The sequence below is a fragment of the Schistocerca nitens genome, chromosome 4 (assembly GCF_023898315.1).
Source record: "Schistocerca nitens isolate TAMUIC-IGC-003100 chromosome 4, iqSchNite1.1, whole genome shotgun sequence".
Lineage (NCBI taxonomy): Eukaryota > Metazoa > Arthropoda > Insecta > Orthoptera > Acrididae > Schistocerca > Schistocerca nitens.
Window position 1 is genome coordinate 945,140,581 of NC_064617.1, and position 27,354 is coordinate 945,167,934.

General features: G+C 45.4%; 2 protein-coding genes across 4 annotated transcripts in view; both read left to right on the plus strand.

The window, feature by feature from the left end:
• Window positions 1-24,111, plus strand: part of LOC126253601 (cuticle protein 16.5-like) — a 75,346-nt gene extending 51,235 nt beyond the window's left edge. For all 3 annotated transcript variants that reach the window (XM_049955049.1, XM_049955050.1, XM_049955048.1), the window contains exon 3: window positions 23,766-24,111. In XM_049955049.1, coding sequence (XP_049811006.1) covers window positions 23,766-24,011 — 246 coding nt within the window. In that variant the 3' untranslated portion in view covers window positions 24,012-24,111. The remainder of the gene's footprint in view (window positions 1-23,765) is intronic.
• LOC126253602 (cuticle protein 16.5-like) overlaps window positions 1-27,354 on the plus strand; it is a 231,402-nt gene that overhangs the window by 183,830 nt on the left and 20,218 nt on the right. The gene's annotated exons all lie outside the window — the stretch shown is intronic.

The window sequence follows — 27,354 nt, forward strand, 5'->3', positions numbered from 1 at the left end:
AGTGTGACACTAGCTTTCGCTGGAAAACCATCTCACACTCTGACTCAACATTAGAGGAAAAATTAGAGACTATAGCCTCTAGCACTGCAGGGGTCTAAGATAATAACAGTAATCCATTTCAAATGTGGAAGTAAAACACTTTCCAAAGCTTTTCTCCACAATTTTTCGTTGAAGTTCGTTAGCTGAGCTCGTGATCTGCCCTCTTATAATATTTTTTGTCTTGTCATTCGTTGACAAATTTAGGATCTGTTCCTGCTAGAGATCATTTTCTCGGAACTTCAGGGTTGTCACACACCTGCAGGTTTTCTCCTGCAGTTCGGTTTTCACAAAATCTATTTTTGAATTTAATTACTATTCTACTTCCCCAAATTTAGTTTGACGTTCTTGTAATACAGTTTCATTTTCTTCCAGTATTTCGACCAGATTACTCAGTTTCCGGTGAGGCCCATCGATTTTAGTGTCAGAGCGGGCCGATTTTTTTCTTCAGATTTGGCTATTTCACTACTGACTACTGGCTGCAAGATCCCTATCACTGTATTTATTTACTTCATCAACGAAATGAGCATATGACTGAAACTGCTTTACTTCGTAATTCTGACCTCTATGGGCTACAAGGGTCTCCGCAGACCATTGAATCATCTCTTAACGACCTCCTGATTTTGTCCATCAAATTTATTCGCAGTTGCGAATATGGCAAACCATTAGATGTGTAATGGAAGGACGACAAATAAACTTTGTGCCGGGACGGTACTCGAACCCGGATTTCAAGCTTATCACGAGCGGTCGCCTTACCATTAGGCTATTAAAACACGGCCGAAACCAGGTCCTAACTTCTTTATGTCGTCAACCACGTGTCCACACCCTGTACTCAAATAGTTCAAACGGCTCTGAGCACTCTGGGACTGAACTTCTGAGGTCATCAGTCCCCTAGAACTTAGAACCACTTAAACCCAACTAACCTAAGGACATCACACACATCCATGCGCGAGGCAGGATTCGAACCTACGACCGTAGCAGTTGCGCGGTTCCGGACTATAGCGCCTAAAACCGCTCTGGCCACAGCGGCCGGCACACCCTGTATTCTTACGTTCATTATGTATATTCCCATACAGGGGAAACATATTAATTTAACAGAGCACAGGTCCCGGTTTCGATTCCCGGCAGGGTCAGGGATTTTGACCTACCTCGAGATGACTGGGTGTTTGTGTTGTCCTCATCACTTCATCATCATTGATGAAAGTGGCAAGACTGGACTGAGAAAAGGAGCCGGCCGGGGTGGCCGAGCGGTTCTAGGCCACAGATTCGAATCCTGCCTCGGGCATGGATGTGTGTGATGTCCTTAGGTTAGTTAGGTTTAAGTAGTAATAACTTCTAGGGGACTGATGACCTTAGAAGTTAAGTCCCGTTGTGATCAGAGCCATTTGAACCATTTTTTGAGAAAAGGATGGGAATTTGTACCGGCGCTGATAACCGCGCAGTTGAGCGACTCACAATCCAAACATCATCGTCATATTAATTCAAAGTCGCTTGCCCGGTGTCGGCAGATTACTACTGTATTGTTGTGCCTATGTCGTTAAGAGAACGATTCAACGTTCATTTTGACACACATGCACGTCCGAAGGGATATTACTTCGTACTTTGCAACAAAATAGGAAGTGAAATGTCTCATCGTCTTGATTTTGAGGTAAATTACGGGTGACGAATCAACTTCAGCTGGAAGAAATGCGCTATGGGGCTCATTTACCTTACACTTACATCTACATACGCTACTGGCCATTAATATTGCTACACCACGAAGATGACGGGCTACAGACGCGAAATTTAACCGACAGGAAGAAGAGGCTGTGATATGCAAATGATTAGTTTTTAGAGCATTCACACAAGGTTGGGGCCAGTGGCGACACCTACAACGTGCTGACATGAAGAAAGTTTCCAACCGATATCTCATACACAAACACCAGTTGACCGGCGTTGCCTTGTGACACGTTGCTGTGATGCCTCGTGTAAGGAGAAATGCGTACCATCAGGTTTCCGGCTTTGACAAAGGTCGGATTGTAGCCTATCGCGATTGCGGTTTATCGTATCGCGACAATGCGCGTATCGCGTTGGTCGAGATCCAATGACTGTTAGCAGAATATGGAATCGGTGGGTTGAGGAAGGTAATACGGAACGCCGTGCTGAATTCCAACGGCCTCGTATCACTAGCAGTCGAGATGACAGGCGTATTATCTGCATGGTTGTAACGGATGGGGACGTTTGCAAGACCACAACCATCTACACGAACAGCTCGACGACATTTGCAACAGCATGGACTATCAGCTCGCAGACCATGACTGCGGTTACCCTTGACGCTGCGTCACAGACAGGATCACCGGCGATGGTGTACTGAACGACGAACCTGGGTGCACGAATGGCAAAACGTCATTTTTTCGGATGAATGCAGGTTGTGGTTACAGCATCATGTTGGTCGCATCTGTGTTTGGCGACATCGCGGTGAATGTACATCGGAAGCGTCTATGTGTCATCGCCATACTGGCGTATCACCAGACGTCTCGGTCACCTCCTGTTCGCATTGACGGCACTTTGAACAGTGGACGTTACATTTCAGATGTATTACGACCCGTGGCTCTACCCTTCATTCGATCCCTGTGAAACCCTACATTTCAGCAGGATAAAGCACGACCGCATGTTGCAAGTGATGTAGGTCCTTTCTGGATACAGAAAATGTTCGATTTTTGCACTTGCAGGCACGTTCTCCAGATCTCTCACCAACTGAAAACGTCTGGTCAATGGTGGCCGAGCAACTGGCTCGTCGCAATACGCCAGTCACTACTCTTGATGAACTGTGGTATCGTGTTGAAGTTGCATAGGCAGCTGTACCTGTACACGCCATCCAAGCTCTGACTCAATGCCCAGGCGTATCACGGCCGTTATTAAGGTCAGAGGTGGTTGTTCTGGGTACTGATTTCTCACGATCTTTGCAGCCAAATTGCTTGAAGACGTAGTACATGTCCGTTCTAGTATAATATATTTATGCAATAAATATCCGTTTATCATCTGCATTTCTTCTTGGTGTAGTAATTTTAATGGCCAGTAGTGTATGTACATGGATATCGAAGTTTTTATTTGTGTATATTACATATACACTATGTGATGAAATGTATGCGGACACCCCCAAGAACATACTTTTTCATATTAGGTGCACTGTGCTGCCACCTGATGCCAGGTACTCCATATCAGCGAACATTATACATCGTAAGAGACCAGAATGTGGCGGTTCGCGGAACTTACGGACTTCGAACGTGGTCAGGTGACTGGGTGTCACTTGTGCCATACGTCTGCATGTGAGATTTCCACACTTCTTAACATCCTTAGGTCCACTGTTCCCGATCGAGTGGCGAAGTGTAAACGTGAAAGAATACGTACAGCACGAAGCGTACAGGCCGACCTCGTCTGTTGACTGATACGAGACCGCCGACATTTGACGAGGGTCGTAGCACGTAATAGGCTGACATCTATCCAGACCACCACACAGGAATTCCAAACAGCATCAGGATCCACGGCAAATACTATGACAATTAGGCACGAGGTGAGAAAATTTGGATTTCACTGTCGAGCGGCTGTTCATAGGCCACACATCACGCCGGTAAATGCCAAACGACGCCTCGCTTGGTGTAAGGAGCGTAAACATTGGACGATTGAACAGTGGAAAAACGTTGTGTGGAGTGACGAATCACGGTACACAATTTGGCTATCCGATGGCAGGGTGCGGGCGTGGCGAATGCCAGGTGACCGTCATCTGCCAGTGTGTGTAGTGTCAACAGTAACATTCGGTGGCGGAGGTGTTATGATGTGGTCATGTTTTTCATAGAGGGGGGCTTGCACCCCTTGTTGTTTTACGTGGAACTAGCACAGCACAGGCCTACATTCATGAAGCACCTTCTTGCTTCCCACTGCTGAAGAGGAATCCGTCATGGCACTTGCATCTTTTAACACGATCGAGCACCTGTTCATAATGTACGGCCTGTGGCGGAGTGGCTACACGACAATAACATCCCTGTAATGGCCTGCACAGAGTCCTGACTTGAATCCTATAGAATACCCTTGGGATGTTTTGGAACGCCACCTTCGTGCCAGTCCTCACCGACCGCACCGATATTTCTCCCGAGTGCAGCGCCATCGATACTTCTCCCGAGTACAGCACTGCGTGAAGAATGGGCGGCCTTTCCCCAAGAAACCTTCCAGCACCTGATTGAACGTATGCCTGAGAGAGTGGAAGCTGTCATCAAGGCTAAGGGTTTGCCAACACGATTTGCAGCATTACTCATGGAGGGCGCCACGAACTTGTAAGTCATTTTCAGACAGGTGACCGGATGCTTTTGATCACATACTGAAGAAAACCTGACTAGCATAAGGACAGTGGAGGAAATGTGCGTTTTAATAGAGCTAACGTGGGAATTTTACCCGCGCCCAATTCGTGAATAGTACGATTTACGAACAAGAAATATCCCGCAATTCCAGCTGGAGCGCGTTGTGATCGCGTATACCACGTTGGGGCCCACGTACTGTGTGCACAACTCTCATCGTTTCTGAGCGTTCACCAGCACGTTGAACTATGCACGCTCAACGTTGACGTTCGACAGCACGGTCCGTGTGCCGACGGCTTTACGCCCAGAACGCTGTGGCTGCGTACAGCAGTACACTACTAATGCTGTAGCCGATCAGTACGCGTGCCATGCGGTGTGCTGCCTGTGTCGTCGCCTGCTGTGTGGTGAAACCGTTGTTGGTGTCCTCTGCTGCTACAGCACCCGCCTCTGCCGCGTGTGTCGAAACCGCCGTTGACTGCCGATCCGCTGGGGTGGACAACATAATTGGCCCCTTCTGCTCCGTGTTTTCCGCTGCCACCGGTCCGCTGCTGTTACGCGCGTCGCACTACTTTACTGTTCTCACGCGTGAAACCGATGCGTTAACGATGCAGCCGCACTGTCTAAACAGACCAGACACGGGAGGCCTCCGCAAAAAACCGATCCCAGATAGACTCCAATTCCAAGAATCTTGCCTCAAACGGCTAACACGAATCCTCGTATAAATTCAGTGAGTGTATTTCAGATTATCCACCTGCCGTGTGGCCGAACGGTTCTGGGCACTTCAGACCGGAACCGCGCTGCAGATACGGTCGTAAGTTCAAATCCCGCCTCGTGCATGGATGTGTGTGATGTCCTTAGGTTAGTTAGGTTTAAGTAGATACAAGTCTAGGGGAGGTGGTGGTGGTTTTGGGGGAGGAGACCAGACATCGGTCACATCGGATTAGGGACGGATGGGGAAGGAAATCGGCCGTGCCATTTGAAAGGAACTATCCCGGAATTTACCTCGATCGATTTGGGGAAAACACGGAAAACCTAAATCAGGAATCCCGAATGCGAGAGCCTAGGGGTTCAAATGGTTCAAATGGCTCTGAGCACTATGGGACTCAACTGCTGTGGTCATAAGTTCCCTAGAACTTAGAAATACTTAAACCTAACTAACCTAAGGACAGCACACAACACTCAGCCATCACGAGGCAGAGAAAATCCCTGACCCCGCCGGGAATCGAACCCGGGAACCCGGGCGTGGGAAGCGAGAACGCTACCGCACGACCACGAGATGCGGGCAGAGCCTAGGGGACTGATATGTTAAATTCCATAGTGCTTAGAGCCATTTCAACCATTTCAGATTACCCACATCTTATAAAACTGTAGTTGTTTATAGTTACAGGTGGCCGCAGCTACCAAATAACATAGGCAAACACAAACAAATCAAAACAAAAGTTAGTTTTCCATTTTTCCGTTTCAGATCAGTCCTAAACTGTTGGCAACTGTACCACTGCTCTAAATACTCAGATCACGCGCAACGATTGTACAATCATGAACACTCCAGTCCGCCCATGGCAGTTTAAGTAACACTTTAATCAGAACCAAGCCGAGAGTTTTGCGAACATATGCGGCCAGCTCGCCGCAAATTCTTCTCCCCTTCCCAGTAGTGCAATCCTTTCAGCCGCCAAACACACTACACGCATTCTTCTAAAATAAGGCTCAGATCCTGTAATGTTGTACTACCTAATAAAGTAAGATGCATGTATAACTCAAGTCTGCACTACATTTCATATTCGGTTTGGTTTACACAAGGTAATTAATTCAAGTAAGTGATGACAATATTCATAAAAGAGCGCAAACAATTTTCCAGTCACATCTAGTCAACATATCTGAATATTACAGACAATGTAGTAACCTAAACCAGCTTAGACATTTTGACGTAAAAATTTGTTGCTGTTGTTGTGGTATTCAGTCCTGAGACTGGTTTGATGCAGCTCTCCATGCTACTCTATCCTGTGCAAGTTTCTTCATCTCCCAGTACCTACCGCAACCGACATCCTTCTGAATCTGCTTAGTGTATTCATCTCTTGGTCTCCCTCTACGATTTTTACCCTCCACGCTGCCCTCCAATACTAAATTGCTGATCCCTTGATGCCTCAGAACATGTCCTACCAACCAATCCCGTCTTCTAATCAAGTTGTGCCACGAACTTCTCTTCTCCCCAATCCTATTCAGTACCTCCTCATTAGTTATGTGATCTACCCATCTAATCTTCAGCATTCTTCTGTAGCACCATGTTTCAAAAGCTTCTATTCTCTTCTTGTCCAAACTATTTATCGTCCATGTTTCACTTCCATATATGGCTACACTCCATACGAATACTTTCAGAAATGACTTCCTGACACTTAAATCTATACTCGATGTTAACAAATTTCTCTTCTTCAGAAACGCTTTCCTTGCTATTGCCAGTCTACATTTCATATCCTCCCTACTTAGACCATCATCAGTTATTTTGCTGCCCAAATAACAAAACTCCTTTACTACTCTAAGCGTCTCATTTCCTAATATAATTCCCTCAGCATCACCCGACTTAATTCGACTACATTCCATTGTCCTCGTTTTGCTTTTGTTGATGTTCATCTTATATCCTCCTTTCAAGACACTATCCATTCCGTTCAACTGCTCTTCCAAGTCCTTTGCTGTCTCTGACAGAATTACAATGTCATTGGCGAACCTCAAAGTTTTTATTTCATCTCCATGGATTTTAATACCTACTCCGAATTTTTCTTTTGTTTCCTTCACTGCTTGCTCAATACACAGATTGAATAACATCGGGGAGAGACTACAACCCTGTCTCACTCCCTTCCCAACCACTGCTTCCCTTTCATGTCCCTTGACTCTATAACTGCCATCTGGTTTCTGTAGAAATTGTAAGTAGCCATCTGCTCCCTGTATTTTACCCCTGCCACCTTTAGAATTTGAAAGAGAGTATTCCAGTCAACATTGTTAAAAGCTTTCTCTAAGTCTGCAAATGCTAGAAACGTAGGTTTGCCTTTCCTTAATCTTTCTTCTAAGATAAGTCGTAAGGTCAGTATTGCCTCACGTGTTCCAACATTTCTACGGAATACAAACTGATCTTCCGCGAGCTCGGCTTCTACCAGTTATTCCATTCGTCTGTAAATAATTCGTGTTAGTATTTTGCAGCTGTGACTTATTAAACTGATAGTTCGGTAATTTTCACATCTGTCAACACCTGCTTTCTTTGGGATTGGAATTATTATATTCTTCATGAAGTCTGAGGGTATTTCGCCTGTTTCATACATCTTGCTCACCAGATGGTAGAGTTTTGTCAGGACTTGCTCTCCCAAGGCCGTCAGTAGTTCTAATGGAATGTTGTCTGTTCCGGGGTCCTTGTTTCGACTCAGGTCTTTCAGTGGCCTGTCAAACTCTTAAGGCAGTATCGTATCTCCCATTTCATCTTCATCTACATCCTCTTCCATTTCCATAATATTGTCCTCAAGTACATCGCCCTTGTATAGATCCTCTATATACTCCTTCCACCTTTCTGCTTTCCCTTCTTTGCTTAGAACTGGGTTTCCATCTGAGCTCTTGATATTCATACAAGTGGTTCTCTTTTCTCCAAATGTCTCCTTAATTTTCCTGTAGGCAGTATCTATCTTACCCCTAGTGAGATAAGCCTCTACATCCTTACATTTGTCCTCTAGCCATCCCTTCTTAGCCATTTTGCACTTCCTGTCGATCTCATATTTGAGACGTTTGTATTCCTTTTTGCCTGCTTCATTTACTGCATTTTTTTATTTTCTCCTTTCCTCAATTAAATTCAATATATCTTCTGTTACCCAAGGATTTCTACTAACCCTCGTCCTTTTACCTACTTGATCCTCTGCTGCCTTCACTACTTCATCCCTCAAAGCTACCCATTCTTCTTCTTCTGCATTTCTTTCCCCCATTCCTATCAGTTGTTCCCTTATCCTCTCCCTGAAACTCTGTACAATTTAAGAACATAAAATGTCGAATTTTGTTTCGCTTATTATTTTGACTATAACATGTTTGCACATGTTAGTTCTATGTGATAGAAAAAACTGTTTATATTCAGGACAGAAGATGTTAATCATAGAATAAAATTAGTTATTTCACGTGAAATATCGCCGTCCGTAATTGTAATAAATGTAAGGAACCTTTCCTGGATCGCTGTGGATTTTGCTACGAGTGTGTCGCAAGTCGAGTAGTGAATTTGTGCTACAACTATAATGGCACCGGTAAAAATAATCTAATATTATGCATATATGGTAGCACGAAAAAATCTATTCCATTACTAAGTCATCACTTTGTGACCATACATGTGCTGTAGAAGGCGAATAGTGCGTGTGCGGCTTCCAAAATGTTCATGATATGCATTTCCACGTAGGAGGTAGTCGCCCGGCGAATACAATGTTCAAAATTAGCGAAACATAACAGTCAATCTTCAAATCGGTAGCTGCGATAAACGTAAATATCTAGCGACTATAAATAACAAATATGGAACATAGGAAGATGACTTGAGAAACAGATTGAGCTCAACAAGAGGAACAACATTGAAAAAGAACTCCCTCTGATGGTGCAATGAAGGATTTCATGACCGGACGTTTCAGCTGCCGAGAATTCTTCCGGGTTGTATGGCCGTGGTCCATGGAACTCTTCTATCCCTGAGGTTTTGTCCAAAGCTACGTTGGACATCTTCGGAGGTGCTCCTGGTTGTGCTGAGTCTTGCCTACTGACGGGTCGGACGTCGAAGAACGTCCTATATACCGTGGAAAGTGGGCGTGGTCTGGATTTCACGTGATAGCAGAGATAAACCTTGTCAAGGATAAAATATAACTATCGATCATAGTACGTCAGCGATAAAAACTTCTCATCGATTCTGTAGCGCCACCGTCCATATATGGCTGAATTTCATCGCTTCTTCTTTTCTGTTAAAATTATCCCCATGTTTATGTATTTCGATGGCTTCTCTATATAGCCGTGGAAAATAGTTCGTCATAATATATAAAACTTCAGTTTCCGAAAATTTCACTACGTGATTACCCGACTGAAGAGCATGTTCCGCCACAGCTGACTTGTTCGACCGATTTTCAGAACAACTAAGAAAATAGGCCAAGCACTTCGTCCATTAAGGATAAACAACCCCCTCTGTCTGGAAGTGGTGTATACAAGATTCCGTGTACATGTGGTAGGGTCTACACTGTAACTACAAAGAGAAGTGTGAATACACGGTTGAAGGAACATAAAAGTCTTTGCCGGCTAGGGAAAACAGACAAGTCAGCGGTGGCGGAACATGCTCTTCAGTCGGGTGATCACGTAGTTTTATGTACTATGACGCACTATTTTCAATGGCTATATAGAGAAGCCATCGAAATATATAAACATGGGGATAATTTTAGCAGAAAAGAAGAAGCTGCGAAACTCAGCATTATATGGACAGTGGCGCTACAGAATCGAAGAGAAGTTTTTATCTCTGACGTACTATGATCGATAGTTATTTTTCATCCTTGACAAGGTTTATCTCTGCTATCACTTGAAATCCAGACTAAGCCAACTTTCCACGGTATTTAGGCCGTTCTTCGACGTCCGACTCGTCAGTCGGCAAGACTCAGCAGAAGCAGAAGCACCTCCGAAGATATCAAACGTAGCTTTGGACGAAACGCCAGGGATAGAAAACTTCCCTCTGATGGCTCACAAAACTAGGATTGAAAACAAAACTTAATATACATGAAGCCATTAATGACCCAGTTAACATCTACGGTTTGGAGAGCCGGACGATTACGGAGAAGAACCGTAATAAGACCGAAGCTGTAGAAGAATCCCCCGTTTGCAGCATAGAAGCAATGACGAAGTGCGGGAAGCAACGCACAAGAAAGATATTGCAATGGATGAAACAGAACGCGGGCAACGTTTCTGATTTGGAGACATAATGAGAATGAGACAAGAAAGAATACTCAAGCATATACAGGGTGGCGCACAAAATCTGTTACCAATTGTTTCTTTCATAGTTTACGACGCACATTAGATATCCCGTTGGGATCTCTCCAGCAGTACCGACAGAGCTTGGAAAAACAAATGAGCTACGAAATCGCGTGTAATTCACGATACTGCCGCTAGGAGACTAGTAAGCAGCAATGGCTGACAATGGAAGACTGACGACACAGCAACGATCGGCAATTGTGTTACTTTTTCAGGAAACGTAAAGCCTTGTTATGCCTCAGAGGCGTTTTCGACAACAGTTTAACACACGATGAGTCCCTTGCAAGAAGACCATCCACAGGTTGTACGATAAATTTGTACAGGAAGGAACAGTATTGGAAGCGAAGCGACCTCGGCCTAAGCCTGTTTGTTCGCCGGAGAATATTGAAGCGGTACGAGTTGCTGTACAGAGAAGTCCCGCGAAATCGCGTAGGAAGGCAGCAGTGCAACTGGGAATATCCAGACGCTCCGTTCAACGCATTATTAAAAGTGACCTCCAAATGTACCCACACAAGACGACCTGTGCACAGAAACTCACTGAAGAACACAAGCAGCAGATACTGGTGTTTGCTCAGTGGGCGGAGGATAGGGAAGAAACTCTCAACAACGTTTGGTTTTCAGACGAGGCGCGTTTTCATTTAGACTGTGTGGTTAACAAAGAAAACTTACGCTTTTGGGCCACTGAAAACCCACTAGTGCTTCATGAACGACATTATAATCCGAGGATTACAGCGTGAGCAGCAATTTCCAGTCACGGACTTATTGGACCCTTTTTCTTTGCAGAAACTGTGAACAGCGAGCGTTATTTGAGCATGCTTCGCAATAGCTTCATTCCACAGCTTCTTGCTACTGGCTTGCCCTTCAACACGCAGTGGTTCATGCAAGGTGGAGCAAGGCCACATACTGCAAACTCTGTGTTGGAGGTTTTACACGAGCCTTTCGACATGCGTATCATTTCACTCAAGTTTCAAGGTCACTTTAATGACGGACAGAATTGGCCCCCCAATAGTCCATGTGACTTTTTTCTTTGGAGGTACCTAAAGGAAAAAAATTTCCCGAAACGTCCACGTGATTTAATGGAGCTCAGAAGACTTATTCTTCAAGCTTGCAGTGAAATTAGGGAAGACATGTGCCATAGGGTAATCACTAACTTCAGTGTTCGTTTGAAGGAAGTTAGGAAACGAAATGGTGGACATATTGAGCATGTACTGAGTTAGAACAAATCTCCATGGACGGCTCTTCATTGTAGTATATGATCATTTCAGATTGTATTGACAATAAAGTTTATATTCAAAAACAAAATGGTAACACATTTTGTGAATATAGTAGATAAACAGAAGGCGCAGAGGAAGACAGATACATAATTGGATTTGTTCTGGCGTAACCACAAGCGCCGGAACTAAAACGAAGAACGCAAGAGAAGAGAAGGTGGTGTGACAACGTCGGCAAATGGTGCGCTGATCAGGACCGCATCACGACAGGAGCGGCCTCTACAAGAGGAGAATATAAGCGCCGTTCCTGCCAGCGTCGGCCGCTCAGTATTGGGACAGTATTAGTACGGCGTTGCAGAGAGTACTACGATAGCAGTTGTCAGTGATCCATATCAATTGCTTGCTTATTTGCATCTCGCTCATCTCTTGCGACCACTTGTAAATACAAGTTGAGAATTGTCATCCTTCTCATTTGTAAAATAAACTATTAATGATATTCGTTTGAATTGTTGTGGAGTATTCCGACCAGAAATCTATGTGAAGGCTGTGGATGACTTCCTCCGCGGTAGGACTTTCCTCGTGACTCACCGGAGAATGCGTTCTAGCATTGACAGTTGGCACTCCACAGGGATCCGTGCTATCTCCCATTATTTTTAACATCTACGTGAATGATATGCCGGTCATCCCCGAATGCCACCTTGCACAATATGCTGATGACACAGCACTCTATACCACTGGACGTGTCACTGACGCATTCATCGCCCGCCTCCAACGACAGGTGGACGCCACCATCACCTGGTGCCGGACAAACAAAATCGCTGTTAATGTCGCCAAAACTATGGCGGTCTACTTCACGAAACGGTGCCCAGTCCTCCACCGCAATATTTCGATTGCAGGCGTGCAGGTGCCCTGGTCCCGACAACCACCTATCTCGGGGTCCGGATGGACCACAAGCTGCTGTTCCACTGTCATGCAGAGTATGTCGCCAACGATGGGCAAAAGCTGACCAAGTCCTTGTGCCCCCTCTTCCGCAGTAGGGAACTTAACCTGCCTACCAAGTTCCGTAGCTACCGGGCCATTATCCTGCTTGCCCTCACGTATGGCTCCACTGCATGGGCCACGAATAGGGTCACCAGGAGGCGGACGTTGCAGTGCCTGCAGAACAAAGTTCTCAGGTGGAGCCTGCACGCCCCGCCACTAACGCGGATTGTGACTCTCCATGAGGAAGCAGACATCGTCCCCCTCAAGGAGACCACACGCAACAACTCGCGCCGGCTCTATGAGAAATGGCTGACTGTCCATGGGCTACGCCACGTTGGGACCACACATCCAGGTCGCTGGCATCGCCATCAGGTTCCGCTGACCATCCTCGAGTAATCGGCTTCCTAACAGGACTAGCGCTGGTCCTGGCACGCACACCACGGCTGCCTCCTTTGCCAGGACTAACCTTCCATTCTACGTCCACGACTATCCACTCTTACCTGCCCATGTCGGACTATGTTTTTGTGCCGGACAGACGAGCACTGTCACCGCCACACCTCCAAAGTGTATTGCACTGACGCAATGTCACTGCCCTATGGTTTATATTTACTGGCTCACCAACACAGTTAGACAGCAGAAGGCCGCTGATATGCTGTAGTGTACCGTATCACAAAATTTAAAAAAAAAATCATTCCGAGAACGCACCATCCTTTAGGCACCCTATAGGAGACGAGTGGGCTGGCCTCTACAGGATTCAAGGCATAACAAGGAGTATGATCAATAGAAACCTGACCACTAGAGAGACAAAAATTAGCTTATCAGTGAAGCTAAAATGCATTGCGGGATGATTAAGGAACTTTATGACACCCGCCAGTATACACACTGACCGTCCAAAACATTTTGATCACTGCCCAGCGGGACGCTAGATACCACCTTGTGGCGTTGGGGGCACGTGACGCGAAAACAAAAGTATGTAAGAGGAGCAATTACTGGCGGGAGTTCACCCTAGCGACGATATGCGCTGCAAACGTGAAAATCCAACGAGAAAAGCGTCTGTGATAAAGGACAGATTATTAATACGCAGAGCCTGTGAGAGAGCATCTCTAAAACGGCGAAGCTAGTCGAATGTTCACGTGCTGCTGCCTCGAGCATCTACGGATAGAGGTTGAAGGACAATGAAACTACCACTAGGCAGTACATGCTTGGACGTCCACGACTGTCCACAGCACGTGTGGTTCAGACGCTTGTCTACTCTGTAAAATAAAACAGATACTGATCTGCGGTATCACTGCCAAAAGAGCGCAATGCTGGTGCACGCACACGTGTTTCGGAGCACACGGTTCATCGTACATCGTTGAGAACGGGGCACCGCAACGGACCACCGCTACGTGTGCACATGTTGACCCAACGACAACGTCAATTACGAGTGCAGTGGGCACGGGAACATCTGAATTCGGCAGCCGATCAATGGAAACCTATCAACTCTTCGGGTGAATCACATTTTTGCTACAGTACGTCGATCGTCGTCTCCACGCCCAGGCGTATCAAGGCCGTTATTACGGCCAGAGGTGGTTGTTCTGGGTACTGATTTCTCAGGATCTATGCACCCAAACAGCGTGAAAATGTAATCACATGTCTGTTCTAGTATAATATATTTGTCCAATTAATACCCGTTTATCATCTGCATTTCTTCTTGATGTAGCAATTTTAATGGCCAGTAGTGTATATCCCATGGAAATAACCTGGGTAGCTACCGGGCGCCATCACCACGTACGCAAATCAGTGGATCGTTATTTACGCGAATTACGTTACCCGTGCGTAGACATCTAGTGCCACATACCTCCACAAATCCATCAACGTACTGTCGGATCCGTGATACGCAGAATCAGTAAAGCATTTCGTTTCAAAGACGGGCAGACAAGCTATTAAGCAGGTGATCATATTGTTTTGGCTCATCAGTGTGTGTGAGTGTGTGTGTGTGTGTGTGTGTGTGTGTGTGTGTGTGTGTGTGTGGCTCAAATGGTTCAAATGGCTCTGAGCACTATGGGACTCAACTGCTGAGGTCATTAGTCCCCTAGAACTTAGAACTAGTTAAACCTAAGTAACCTAAGGACATCACAAACATCCACGCCCGAGGCAGGATTCGAACCTGCGACCGTAGCGGTCCTGCGTGTGTGTGTGTGATACATTTTTTTAAAGAAGGAAAAGGTCACGTCATTCACAGATAATGTCTCGATGACAGCTAAGTTATAAAACTCTAACTAGAGTGGGGAAGAAACCTGGGACGTATTTTCTGAAGAGGCACACTAGAATTCGCCTGGAGTAATTCGCGAAAAGCACCGGTAACCTAAATCAGGGACATAAAGTAGAAGCCATCATATCTGGTATAATTTACAACCCACGTTACCACCTTAGGCGTCGGAGGCGGGTAAGGAATGCACCTGGAGAGGATTACGTGTAGCGTATTGTGAGATAAGCAGTGTGACTGCAGTTGACGTTGCGTGTGGGCAGTAAATGCGGAGTTCCTGTGTGCGTCATTCGGTCCGCGTTCCGGCTGCGAGCAAGGTCCTCAGACCGGTGGGCAGGGCGGCTGTAGCGCTGACCGCAGATTCCGCGTCTCCCAGGGCCGCGCCTTAAGTCGGCAGCGGCGATGGCAGTGCAGATTGTGGCTGCGGAGCACCGGCTGCGTAAGTCGTCGTCGCTAAACCGTGGACACTGTCAGGCTGACGTCACGAATAGCAGTCTCATATCGGTCTGTCCAGACTTTCAATGTGCTGATCCAGGGGTGTCTGCATCAGATAATATATACTCACTTCCGCCCACAAGGTTTGCCACGGAGCTACGCTTATGGCTCGAATGGAGAGATGCTCCCCAGCCGGTCGATGGCCTCTGACGTCTATACAGCAATATACCCCGGACGTAAGCGATACGTTGGACCGAGCGATTACTGTGCAAATTAAATTCACATAAGTCGGGGTATAAATCCATAAAAATTACGTTCAGCTGTGAACAGAGACTAAAAAGAACAACGTAGTTTAGAGAAATGTTTGATAAAATGTCCAACAATACAATAAATTATATTAGAGTACAATATAAGGCATTACAATGACGTAAACCGAAGTTACTGTGACGTAGAATGCATCATAAAATCTGACAATGTTGTCTGACGATTGAAATTACTTTTCATCTCACGCAAAATTTTCTCACAGACGGTTAGTAAATTTTTTAGTCCTCATTTTAGAACACTTTTTTTAATTGAACTGAGACATTTTGCCCACTTTCTAACCAACGTTTTCATCTTCCGATTGAACTCGGTCTAAAGAATTAGGTTATTCCATGTTTTGCTCCTGCTCACGCATTGCTTTAAGCTGATCAAATGTCAGCTCCTGATTGTGTGGATCCAGCAGTTCTTGAACGTCATCATCATCGACCTCTAATTGTTTGGCAAGATCGACCACTTCTTGAATCACATTGCCAATTTCATAGGATCTAGTGTTGATTGCACCTGGGTTTTTCCAGACGCCATTTAAAGTATATGACTCGCTGGTCCATTGGTTGAAGCAAGCTGGTTGTATTCTGTGGCAAAAATGCAGCTTTCTCAAATGAATCGAAATAATTTAGATTTACAGGAGGATGACCTGGTGCGTAGTAGCATCAGTTTAAATGGGATTTGTTTTAATTGGCAATAATGTCTGACTTCAGGTATGGAGTGATAACCAGATCCGTCATCAAAATGGGAAGCTGTCACCCAAATCTTACCATTCGTTTTCCAGGTCACGGGTAACCCAGCATCAGAAGTATTTTCCAAAGCTCTTTCATTTTCTAAGCGATGCATTTACAATCACACAATCACTACTGTCACTGTCAATCGATCTTTGCCGGCTTTAAAACCTGGATATGTATTCTCTTCACGCGCAATAAGAGTCATTTAAGGCATCTTCTTGCAGAACACCAGTTTCATTTGCGCTGAATGAGGTTTGGCTGGTACAGCCCATTCTTCTATGTTTGGCTTGAGTTTCTTTCGATAGAGCGACACAGTCTCTTCATCAGCGCGTTCCGCCTCTCCTCTTTCTGCGATCCTATGCCCCTTACAGCGACTTCAAAATCGGCTAAAGTAACTGTTAATAGCTAGAAACATTACATCTTTGGTCAACTCCCCAGCTGCTTCTTTCAAACCCTCAACAATATTCTTAGCTAGAAAGCTCACAGTCTCTGATCAATAGTGCAATTTTTCACTCTTACGTGATTATAGCACTATTAATTTGATACTGTTTCCATCTGATCAACAATACCATGACGTTTACGAATTACACGTGAATTCAAAGACACAGTTTCTGGAATTTTTTCTTTGTCTTTTATGATCGTTCTGTCTTGTTGATTCCAGTAGATCAAACTTCTTTGCTAATTCAAAAAAAATTAATTTTGGCGTTGAAGTGTTTGATAATAGGAAGTTTACATTACAAACGTAATGTTTGACACGAATTAACCGGTTCTGCTTCGTTTGGATGACATAGAATCTACCAATAAAACCGTCTCCGCGCTGAAACGATTCCCCGCGAAACACGTCCGAACCTGTCGTAAGCTGAACGCTGAGTGGGCGAAATGGCGGAATAGCAGTGCGCGGCGCTCAAACAGACAAATCGTAACTACACATCTGCGTGAGATGAGCTAGTTTTACTATATACGGATGCTGCAGCTGCACGCAAAAAAGTTAGGAACTAGGCCATGTATTACCAGTAAGGCTGGGACGTAACATAATGTGTACGTTAGCTTTTATGGCTTCAGATCTGCCATTTGTTTCTAGAAATAAGTGTTTTTGCAAGTGTAAATTCCCTCCTGCCAACGGCGTATGCAATTTCTCTTCGTCAAGCTGTTACTCACCCCTTGGCGAAGGGAACATAGTCCTGATGTGTCTGAGTGAAATTGCTGAACACCTAATTTATAACCTTTAGTTCAGTAACGAACAGCCGCGAGGGGTAGCCGTGCGGTATGAGGCGTCTCGTTATAGTTCGCGCGGCTCCCCCCCCGTCGAAGATTCGAGTCAGCCCTCCAGCATGGGTGTGTGTGTGTTTTCCTTAGTGTAAGTTACACTACAGGCCATTAAAATTGCTACACCACGAAGATGACGTGCTACAGACACGAAATTTAACCGACAGGAATAAGAGGCTGTGATATGCAAATGATTAGCTTCTCAGAGCATTCACACAAGCTTGGCGCCGATGGCGACATCTACAACGTGCTAACATGAGGAATGTTTCCAACCGATTTCTCATACACAAACAGCAGTTCACCGGCGTTGCCTGGTGAAACGTTGTTGTGATGCCTTGTGTAAGGAGGAGAAATGCGTACCATCACGTTTCCGACTTTGATAAACGTCGGATTGTAGCCTATCGCGATTGCGGTTTATCGAATCGCGACATTGCTGCTCTCGTTGATCAAGATGCAATAACTGTTAGCAGAATATGGAATCGGTGGGTTCAGGAGGGTAATATGGACCGCCGAGCTGGATCCCAACGGCCTCTTATCACTAGCAGTCGAGATGACCGGCATCTTATCCGCATGGCTGTAACGGACAGTGAAGTCACGTCTCGATCCCCGATTCAACAGATGGGGACGTTTGCAAGACAACACCCATCTGTACGAACAGTTCGACGACGTTTGCAACAGCATGGACTATCAGCTCCGAGACCATGGCTGCGGTTACCCTTGACGCTGCATCACAGACAGGAGCGCTTGCGATGCTGCACTCAACGACTAACCTGGGTGCACGAATGGCATAACGTCATTCTTTCGGATGAATCCAGGTTCTGTTTACAGCATAATGATGCTCGCATTCGTGTTTGGCGACATTGCGGTGAAAGCACATTGGAAGCGTGTATTCGTCATCGCCATACTGGCGTAGCACCCGGCATGGTGGTATGGGGTGCCACTGGTCACACGTCTCGGTCACCTCTTGTTCGCATTGACGGCTATTTGAACAGGGACGTTGTATTTCAGATGTGTTACGACCCGTGGCTCTATCCTTCATTCAGTCCCTGCGAAACCCTACATATCAGCAGGATAACGCACGACCGCATGTTGCAGGTCCTGCACGGGCCTTTCTGGATACAAAAAATGTTCGACTGCTGCTCTGGCCTCCACATTCTCCCTATCTCTCACCAATTGAAAACGCCTGGTCAATGGTGGCCGAGCAACTGGCTGGTCACAATACGCCAGTCACTACTCTTGATGAACTGTGGTATCGTGTTGAAGCTGCATAGGCAGCTGTACCTGTACACGCCATCCAAGATCTGTTTGACTCAATGCCCAGGCGTATCAAGGGCGTTGTTACGGCCAGAGGTGGTTGTTCTGGGTACTGATTTCTCATGATCTATGCACCCAAATTGTGCGAAAATGTAATCATATATCAGTTCTAGTATAATATATTTGTCCAATGAATACCCCTTTATCATCTGCATTTCTTTTTGGTGTAGCAATATTTAATGGCCAGTAGTGTAGTTTAAGTTAGATTAAGTAGTGCGTAAGCCTAGGGACCGATGACCTCAACGGTTTGGTCCTACAGTCCTTACCACAAATGTCAGTAACGAGCAACGTCTTCTCACCGAAAGAATACTCGATCTGATATGTTCGCCACGTATCCACGTATCTAGCACGCGGGAAGCCGGATTCAGTTACCGATACTGCCAGAGATTTTTCCTTTGTGGGAGATCTGGAAATGGAAAAGAATCCAAATAACACACAGTGACCAAAACTGAAGGACAAAAGTAGATTTAGCAAGATGTGTCAGCGTGAAGTGATTAGCGATGAAACTAGGACCATATATGGAAAGAACAAAAACAGTGGAGTACAGAAGGTAACTGAAAAAATATCCTATGAGACGATCAAATGGCTCTGATCACTATGGGACTTAACATCTGTGGTCATCCGTCCCCTAGAACTTAGAACTACTTAAACCTAACTAACCTAAGGACATCACACACATCCATGCCCTAGGCAGGATTCGAACCTGCGACCGTAGCAGTCGCGCGGTTTCGGACTGAGCGCCTAGAGCAGCTAGACCACCGTTGCCGGCTATGAGACGATCACAAATGACACTTTCATTCAAATACATTAATTACAGTCAAGTCACCGCGTCTTACGGTGGACCCCCGAACATTACAAAAGGCGGGTCATGGTGCTTATTTTGTGACTGATCACCGTGAACAGCAATGTATGCTCTGCAACGTGCTCCCATATCGGCCACATGTTTGGTGAGGAGATCTCATGATAGTGCGTTCCATCTCTCAACAAGTGCGGCTGGTGACTGTTGGATAGTGGTTAGTGCATGAGAACGTGATGCAGTATGTCTTCGCAGCGCATTCCATGGCATTTATGTCAGGGAAAGGACAGGCCACTCCATTCGCCAAATATCTCGTTCCGACAGCTCATCAATTAGTGGTGTTCTATGCGATCGCGTATTGTCATCCATAAAAATAACGAAGGCTAAGCCAACATTATGCCTCCCGACACCACAGCACCAGGACAACCAAAACGGTCATGTCTGACAAATTTCCTGTGGGCACTATGTGTTTCGCACCTGTCATCATATGAGGGTGTATTGAAAATCGCTACTCAGATGGAATCTGCTCTCATAGAGGAAGAGTACCCGACTCCACCTTAGTTTGTCCCGTTTCTCTACTCTTGGCATTATTGATAACGGTGCTACTGATTTGTGGGTGTCAACGCAGCACTCACATTACTGGTCGTCTGGCACAGAGACCACCGCCATGCTGGTACCGTGCCACTGCGAAGAGTGGAATTCCGTGCGTTGCTGTGCTGCTGAATGTGGTTGCGGTTGCAACCGCTGCTTCATGTGGGTCCCTCCTTCCCCATTCAGAAATTTATTTATTTATATACAGGGTTATTACAAATGATTGAAGCGATTTCACAGCTCTACAATAACTTTATTATTTGAGATATTTTCACAATGCTTTGCACACACATACAAAAACTCAAAAAGTTTTTTTAGGCATTCACAAATGTTCGATATGTGCCCCTTTAGTGATTCGGCAGACATCAAGCCGATAATCAAGTTCCTCCCACACTCGGCGCAGCATGTCCCCATCAATGAGTTAGAAAGCATCGTTGATGCGAGCTCGCAGTTCTGGCACGTTTCTTGGTAGAGGCGGTTTAAACACTGAATCTTTCACATAACCATACAGAAAGAAATCGCATGGGGTTAAGCCGGGAGAGCGTGGAGGCCATGACATGAATTGCTGATCATGATCTCCACCAAGACCGATCCATCGGTTTTCCAATCTCCTGTTTAAGAAATGCCGAACATCATGAAGTCAGTGCGGTGGAGCACCATCCTGTTGAAAGATGAAGTCGGCGCTGTCGGTCTCCAGTTGTGGCATGAGCCAATTTTCCAGCATGTCCAGATACACGTGTCCTGCAACGTTTTTTTCGCAGAAGAAAAAGGGGCCGTAAACTATAAACCGTGAGATTGCACAAAACACGTTAACTTTTGGTGAATTGCGAATTTGCTGCACGAATGCGTGAGGATTCTCTACCGCCCAGATTCGCACATTGTGTCTGTTCACTTCACCATTAAGAGAAAATGTTGCTTCATCACTGAAAACAAGTTTCGCACTGAACGCATCCTCTTCCATGAGCTGTTGCAACCGCGCCGAAAATTCAAAGCGTTTGACTTTGTCATCGGGTGTCAGGGCTTGTAGCAATTGTAAACGGTAAGGCTTCTGCTTTAGCCTTTTCCGTAAGATTTTCCAAACCGTCGGCTGTGGATCGTTTAGCTCCCTGCTTGCTTTATTCGTCGACTTCCGCGGGCTACGCGTGAAACTTGCCCGCACGCGTTCAACCGTTTCTTCGCTCACTGCAGGCCGACCCGGTGATTTCCCCTTACAGAGGCATCCAGAAGCTTTAAACTGCGCATACCATCGCCGAATGGAGTTAGCAGTTGGTGGATCTTTGTTGAACTTCGTCCTGAAGTGTCGTTGCACTGTTATGACTGACTGATGTGAGTGCATTTCAAGCACGACATACGCTTTCTCGTCTCCTGTCGCCATTTTGCCTCACTGCGCTCTCGAGCGCTCTGGCGGCAGAAACCTGAAGTGCGGCTTCAGCCGAACAAAACTTTTAGAGTTTTTCTATGTATTTGTAGTGTGTCGTGACCATATGTCAATGAATGGAGCTACAGTGAATTTATGAAATCGCTTCAATGATTTGTTATAGCCCTGTATTTACACATCAAATTCCGTAGGACCAAATTGAGGAGCAAATCTGCAAGGTCACGGAACGTGTCAGTACATGAAATTACAACATAAAAGTATTATCACAGAAACATAAAATGTTAATGAACCCAAAAATGTCAAGCAATCAGTTTAAGTAAACGCAATCAACAATATAACATGAAAATCAGCTTAATTTTTCAAGGAACTCCTCAACACAATAGAAGGAGTGACTCATGAGGAAGCTCTTCAGTTTCGATTTGATAGCTCGTGCATTACTGCTAAGATTTTTGAATTCTCGACGTAGCTTATTGAAAGTGGACGCCGTAATATACTGCACACCTTTCTGCACAAGAGTGAAGGCAGTACGATCCAAATTCAGGTTGGATTTCTGCCGAGAATTAACTCAGTGAAAGCTGCTTATTCTTGGGAGTGAGCTGACATTGTTAACAAGAAACGACTGTAAAGAATATATATTTTGAGAGGCCAATGTCAAAATACCTAGACTAGTAAACACTAGTTGAATGTGGTAGACCACGTCCTCTCCTTTGGGCAGCAGTACATTTGGCGCACGTGGAACAATGCTGTGAGTAATACCAAAACCCCTGGCCTAACTTCATCACAACTTCGCCCTTCTTTCAGTTTGCCGATGATTCTTCCACGTGTGAAGTCATCCAAATGTTGCTTGCAGGCCAAAGAACATCACCACACTGCACCGTAACTGCTCGCTGACTGACACAAACTGTCGTTTTCCATTCCATCAACTGCCTCTTGTTGCGGGGCCAGCCCCATTTGGTGCTGTGGTCACGCTGACCTCATGCTAGTGCCACGTAGCTTTCTGTGCACCACTGGAATACCTCTGGCAACATGCTTCTCACTTTCATTCATTTCCACCAGGTAGTTAATATTTTATGCCGATTTATCTATATTAATAGGATATACACAAATTCTTTTGTGTAGGAGGTGCTTGGTAATGGTATATATAATTTACCATATAAAATCAGATTTTTTTATACTTGTTCACTCTTCCATTGTAGATGAGCAATTTTTTTCAGGGTATACTTCAATCTGCGCCCTTGCAAACTACTGCTCGCAACATGTGATCGTTACTAAAGTAGCCACACATTCGCTTATTCATTTCATACCACAACATTTTCTTTTCTCCTTTTCATTTATTTCTCTTGTTTTTCCCAACATTCGCCTATTAGGTTGCGGTTATGACGGTTTGGAGTGACAACAGGCTGTGGTGTAGCACTACTGGTACTGATATAAAACTAAAGTGAACTTGTCCTATACAATGTTAGGTTTCATACACACCACGTTAGATCCAAGATAATAAGCACTTCGCAATGTAAGGGACCATATAACTAACATAAACTCTACCTTGTGATTTTTCTATGGAACACTCAATTCCATGGACAAATAACACAAATGACACCTTCAAAAATTCTTTCCTTTCCTCAAAACCGTAATTCAGCACAGCATGCGGAACAAAGCAGTGAGCCGCGAGCCAACGCCCAACGTAGGACCTCATACAAGGCCGCGGCGCGAGGAGCACTACTTTCACGTGAGGTGACGCACGCCGGTCCGGCTGTGTATATAAACCCGCGAGATTCACGACGAAGTTACATTTCGGCAGCAGCACCAGCAGCAGCACCAACCATCCCAGCCATGAACACCCTAGTACGTATCACTACTGCTAAGTAAATGTAATTCGCTGCATCAGCGGCTGTAAGATTTCTATGAGACTGACGTGCAAACACAGCACTGTTTTACGATACTTTTCCTCACTCCAGATCGTCCTGAGCGCCGTCCTGGCCGTTGCCGTGGCTAAGCCCGGCTACCTGGGCGCCGCCCCCGCCGCAGTCGTCGCCCCCGCCGCGTACGCCGCCCACGCGGTGGTGGCCGCCCCCGTGCACGCCGGCTACGCCGCCTACGGCCCCGCCCCCGTGGCCGTGCGCTCAGACGGCTACCTGCTGGACACCCCTGCCGTCGCCGCCACCAGGGCCGCCCACCTGACCGCCGTCGCCCAGACTCAGGCCCGTGACGCCGTCATCAACGGCGCCGCCCTCGCCTACGCCGCCCGCGCTTACGCCGCCCCCGCTGTGGCATACGCCGCCCCCGCTCACGTCGCCTATGCCGCCCCCGCCGCCTACGCTGCCCCTGGTGCCCTCGCCGCCGCCGCTCACCTCCACGCTAAGGCTGCTCTGCTGGGCTGAAATGTCTTTTCTTAAAGCATCTTGGCAGTGAACTTCGCAAGTGTGATGTTACTGCCTTCAAAATTTTCGTAAAAATAATAAAATATTTAGTACAAAGTTATATTTTGTTTTCGTTTTTTCTGTTTGACACTGTTGTTGAATCCTTGATCTCTAAAAAGCTATGTAAAGAATTGAAGATAAGTTACTATTAATGTTTAACACGTCTATTTTCAGTACAAACGAAACAGTATGAAATATCATACATAATAGCAGCTCAAGACAAATGTAGTACAAAATGTAGATCAGGGTAACTTACGTGCTGGACGGAAACTTTCCTCCTACCAATACTGCGAAGATACTTTGATATTTCAGTACCCGGGAAGCAAACAGAGGGAAGACGAAGATACCAGGGTGGTTCGAGGATTCCGGTAAATTTCCACGTATGAAGAATTTCAACAATGTACAGTGTACAGTTCAGTATTGACAAGTAGTTCAGATGGCTTTGAGCACTATGGGACTTAACATCTGAGGTCATCAGTCCACTAGACATAGAACTACTTAAACCTAACTAACCTAAGGACATCACACACTCCATGCCCGAGGCAGGATTCGAACCTGCGACCGCAGCAGCAGCGCGTTCCGGACTGAAACGCCTAGAACCGCTCGGCCACAGCAGCCGGCCATTGTTGACAGCCGTCTTAATTGGTCAGTGTGTCAACTGAGATTGAAAACGGACAAATCGAGTTTCGTGCTGTTATTAAACATTTTTCATGTCAATGGTTGGACTTCCTTTACACATCAAAACAGAACTCGATTTTCACATGGACTCTGCACAATCAATGAAAACCATTTTCTTTCGGATTAATGAATTGAAAGTGCTCGGACAAGCTCTGAAGCGAAGTAGGCTGCAACAATCTAACTGATGTCACGACAAAGGAAATCATTGACAAAATCCATGACATATTAATTCAAGACCACCGAATAAACTGTCTTGAGATTGCTGAGACTGTAGGCATCTCAGCTGAGCTTCTTCTACGAAGAAGCTGTGTGCAACGTGGGTGGCTTGATTGCTCAGGCGCATCCGGCAAATCATTTCAGCATAATGTCACGCGAGGTTTAACCAAAATCCACAAGACTGCTCGTAGCAATTTGTGACTGTTTTGATGAAACCTAGATACATTATTACACACCAGAATCAAAACGGCAGCCAAAACAATGCAAGAAGGCTGATGAAATTGCACCGAAGAAAGAAAGACGATTTTGACGGCTGGTAAGGTAGAGGCCACTGGTTTCTGGGATCCTAACGAATAATTTTCATAAGTCCCTTAAAAGGAAAGTAGTACCAAAACTGAACCCTATTATGCTTCACTGCTGGTTCGTTTGAAACTTGCGTTGGCTGAAAAAAGAGCAGGGGCGGGACCCAAAAAGTTTGCTGTTTCATCAGTATAATGCACCATCCAACACATCAGTGGCAGCAATGGCGAATGTGTATGAACTGAGCTTTGAATTGGTTTCCCGTCTGTCCTGTTCACCGTTCATACCCCCAGTGGCTTCTTCCTGTTCCCTAACTCGAATCATCGACTTTCTGGAAATAAATTTTCATCAAATGAGGAAGAAATAGCGCAGTCAACGAGTATTTTCCAAAGTTTGACTGAAGCTATTTTTCCGATGAGATTAAAAAGTTGGAGGCTTGCTGGATTGAGTTTATATCCGTCAGAGGAAACTATGTCATGAAGTAAGGTGAATTGTCTACGAAACAAAAATGTTTTCTTCCTTTTTTTACCAGGCTTGTCAAACCAGCCTTGTAGATCTATAGATACCTGAGGCATCATTTGAAGACAGAACTTGCATTAGGAGAGTGTTGATGCTTGTTATATGTAGCTAGATGCAAGAACTGAATGGTGACGTTTCACCTCCAGAGTGAGCAGGTAGACGACTTTTCTCCAAAATTTTATAAAGTTTAATCCCCCTAGGAGTCGTGTCCTTTCTCAGAGTAAAAAAAGAGCAAAGATCAGAACCTGATAACCTAAAACCCATTAAGGAAACATACTCCTTTGTGAACGATAAAGAGTGAATGTATTGCAGTAAATATAGGAGAGCGAATGGTGCAACGAGGTATTACTTTCAGGGATAATGAAAGGAATGATCACCTAGGCTCAGTCGCGGTAGAATAATAGGGAAATGCAGTGAGTTTACAAGAACTATTGCTTACAAGTGACTCGTGCGACCCATCCTAAAATACTGCTCAAGGGTGTTGTACCCTTACCAAATAGCCAACAGAGGATACTGAACGTATACAGGAAACGGCCACGCGATTGGCCACATGTTTGTTTGAGCAGTGGAACAGTGTCACAGAGATGTCGAAACAACTGACCTGTCCAACTCCTGATGACAGATTTGAACCATCCTGAGAATGCCTACTTACAAAATTTCAAGAACCGACTTTAAATGATGACTCTAAGAATGTACTACAAACCCGTACCTATCGCTCTCGTAGGAATCGTGAGTAAAAGGTTTGATTAATTACAGCAAGCATAGATGCTTTTGAACAATCATCCTTACCGCGATCTGTACGTGAATGGAACGCGAAAAATTCTAATAATTGGTACAATAGGATGTGTCCCTTGCCATGTAGATACTACGGCAGTTTTGACTGAAGACACTGGCCTGTGTGGCCAAGCGGTTCTAGGCACTTCAGTCTGAAACCGCGCGACCACTATGGTCGCAGGTTCGAATCCTGCCTCGGGCATGGATGTGTCTGAAGTCCTTAGGTTAGTTTGGTTTAAGTAGTTCTAAGTTGTAGGGGAGTGATGACCTCAGGTATTAAGTCCCATAGTGCTCACAGCCATTTGAACCATTTTGACTGAAGACACATATTGTTCAATAATGACGAGATAAACAGGTGGAGGTGATATGGAAGGTGGTTCTACGAGATCCTCCTCTGATCATCAGTCAGGCATTCGGATATGCTCATCTCTCACGGAAAGAATTTGCTTGACTCGCTTATTCCTTTCAGGTATTTTAATCCTTCCAACACCGAAGCTCGCCACTATTGCACGCTCTCTACCGTTCAAGGTACGGCAGTTGTTGAAAGAAGGATTGCAGAGCTCAGGGCTGTTAGGTTGGAAGAGCTGAGTCGAATTTGAGGATACACAAAATTAGTATTTATTTATCTATAAAATACATCAAACAATCCGCCACGATAACGCCATAGACACACTGACAGCCAACTGCAGTTTTGTAAAGGAATATCTTTACAATGCTTCAGCCTCACTGCCGGTTACGATACAGCGAAAGAGCGGCACAATAAATAACCTTACAACACTAGCAGTGTGCTAGTTAAAGAGTTAACGAACAACCAAAA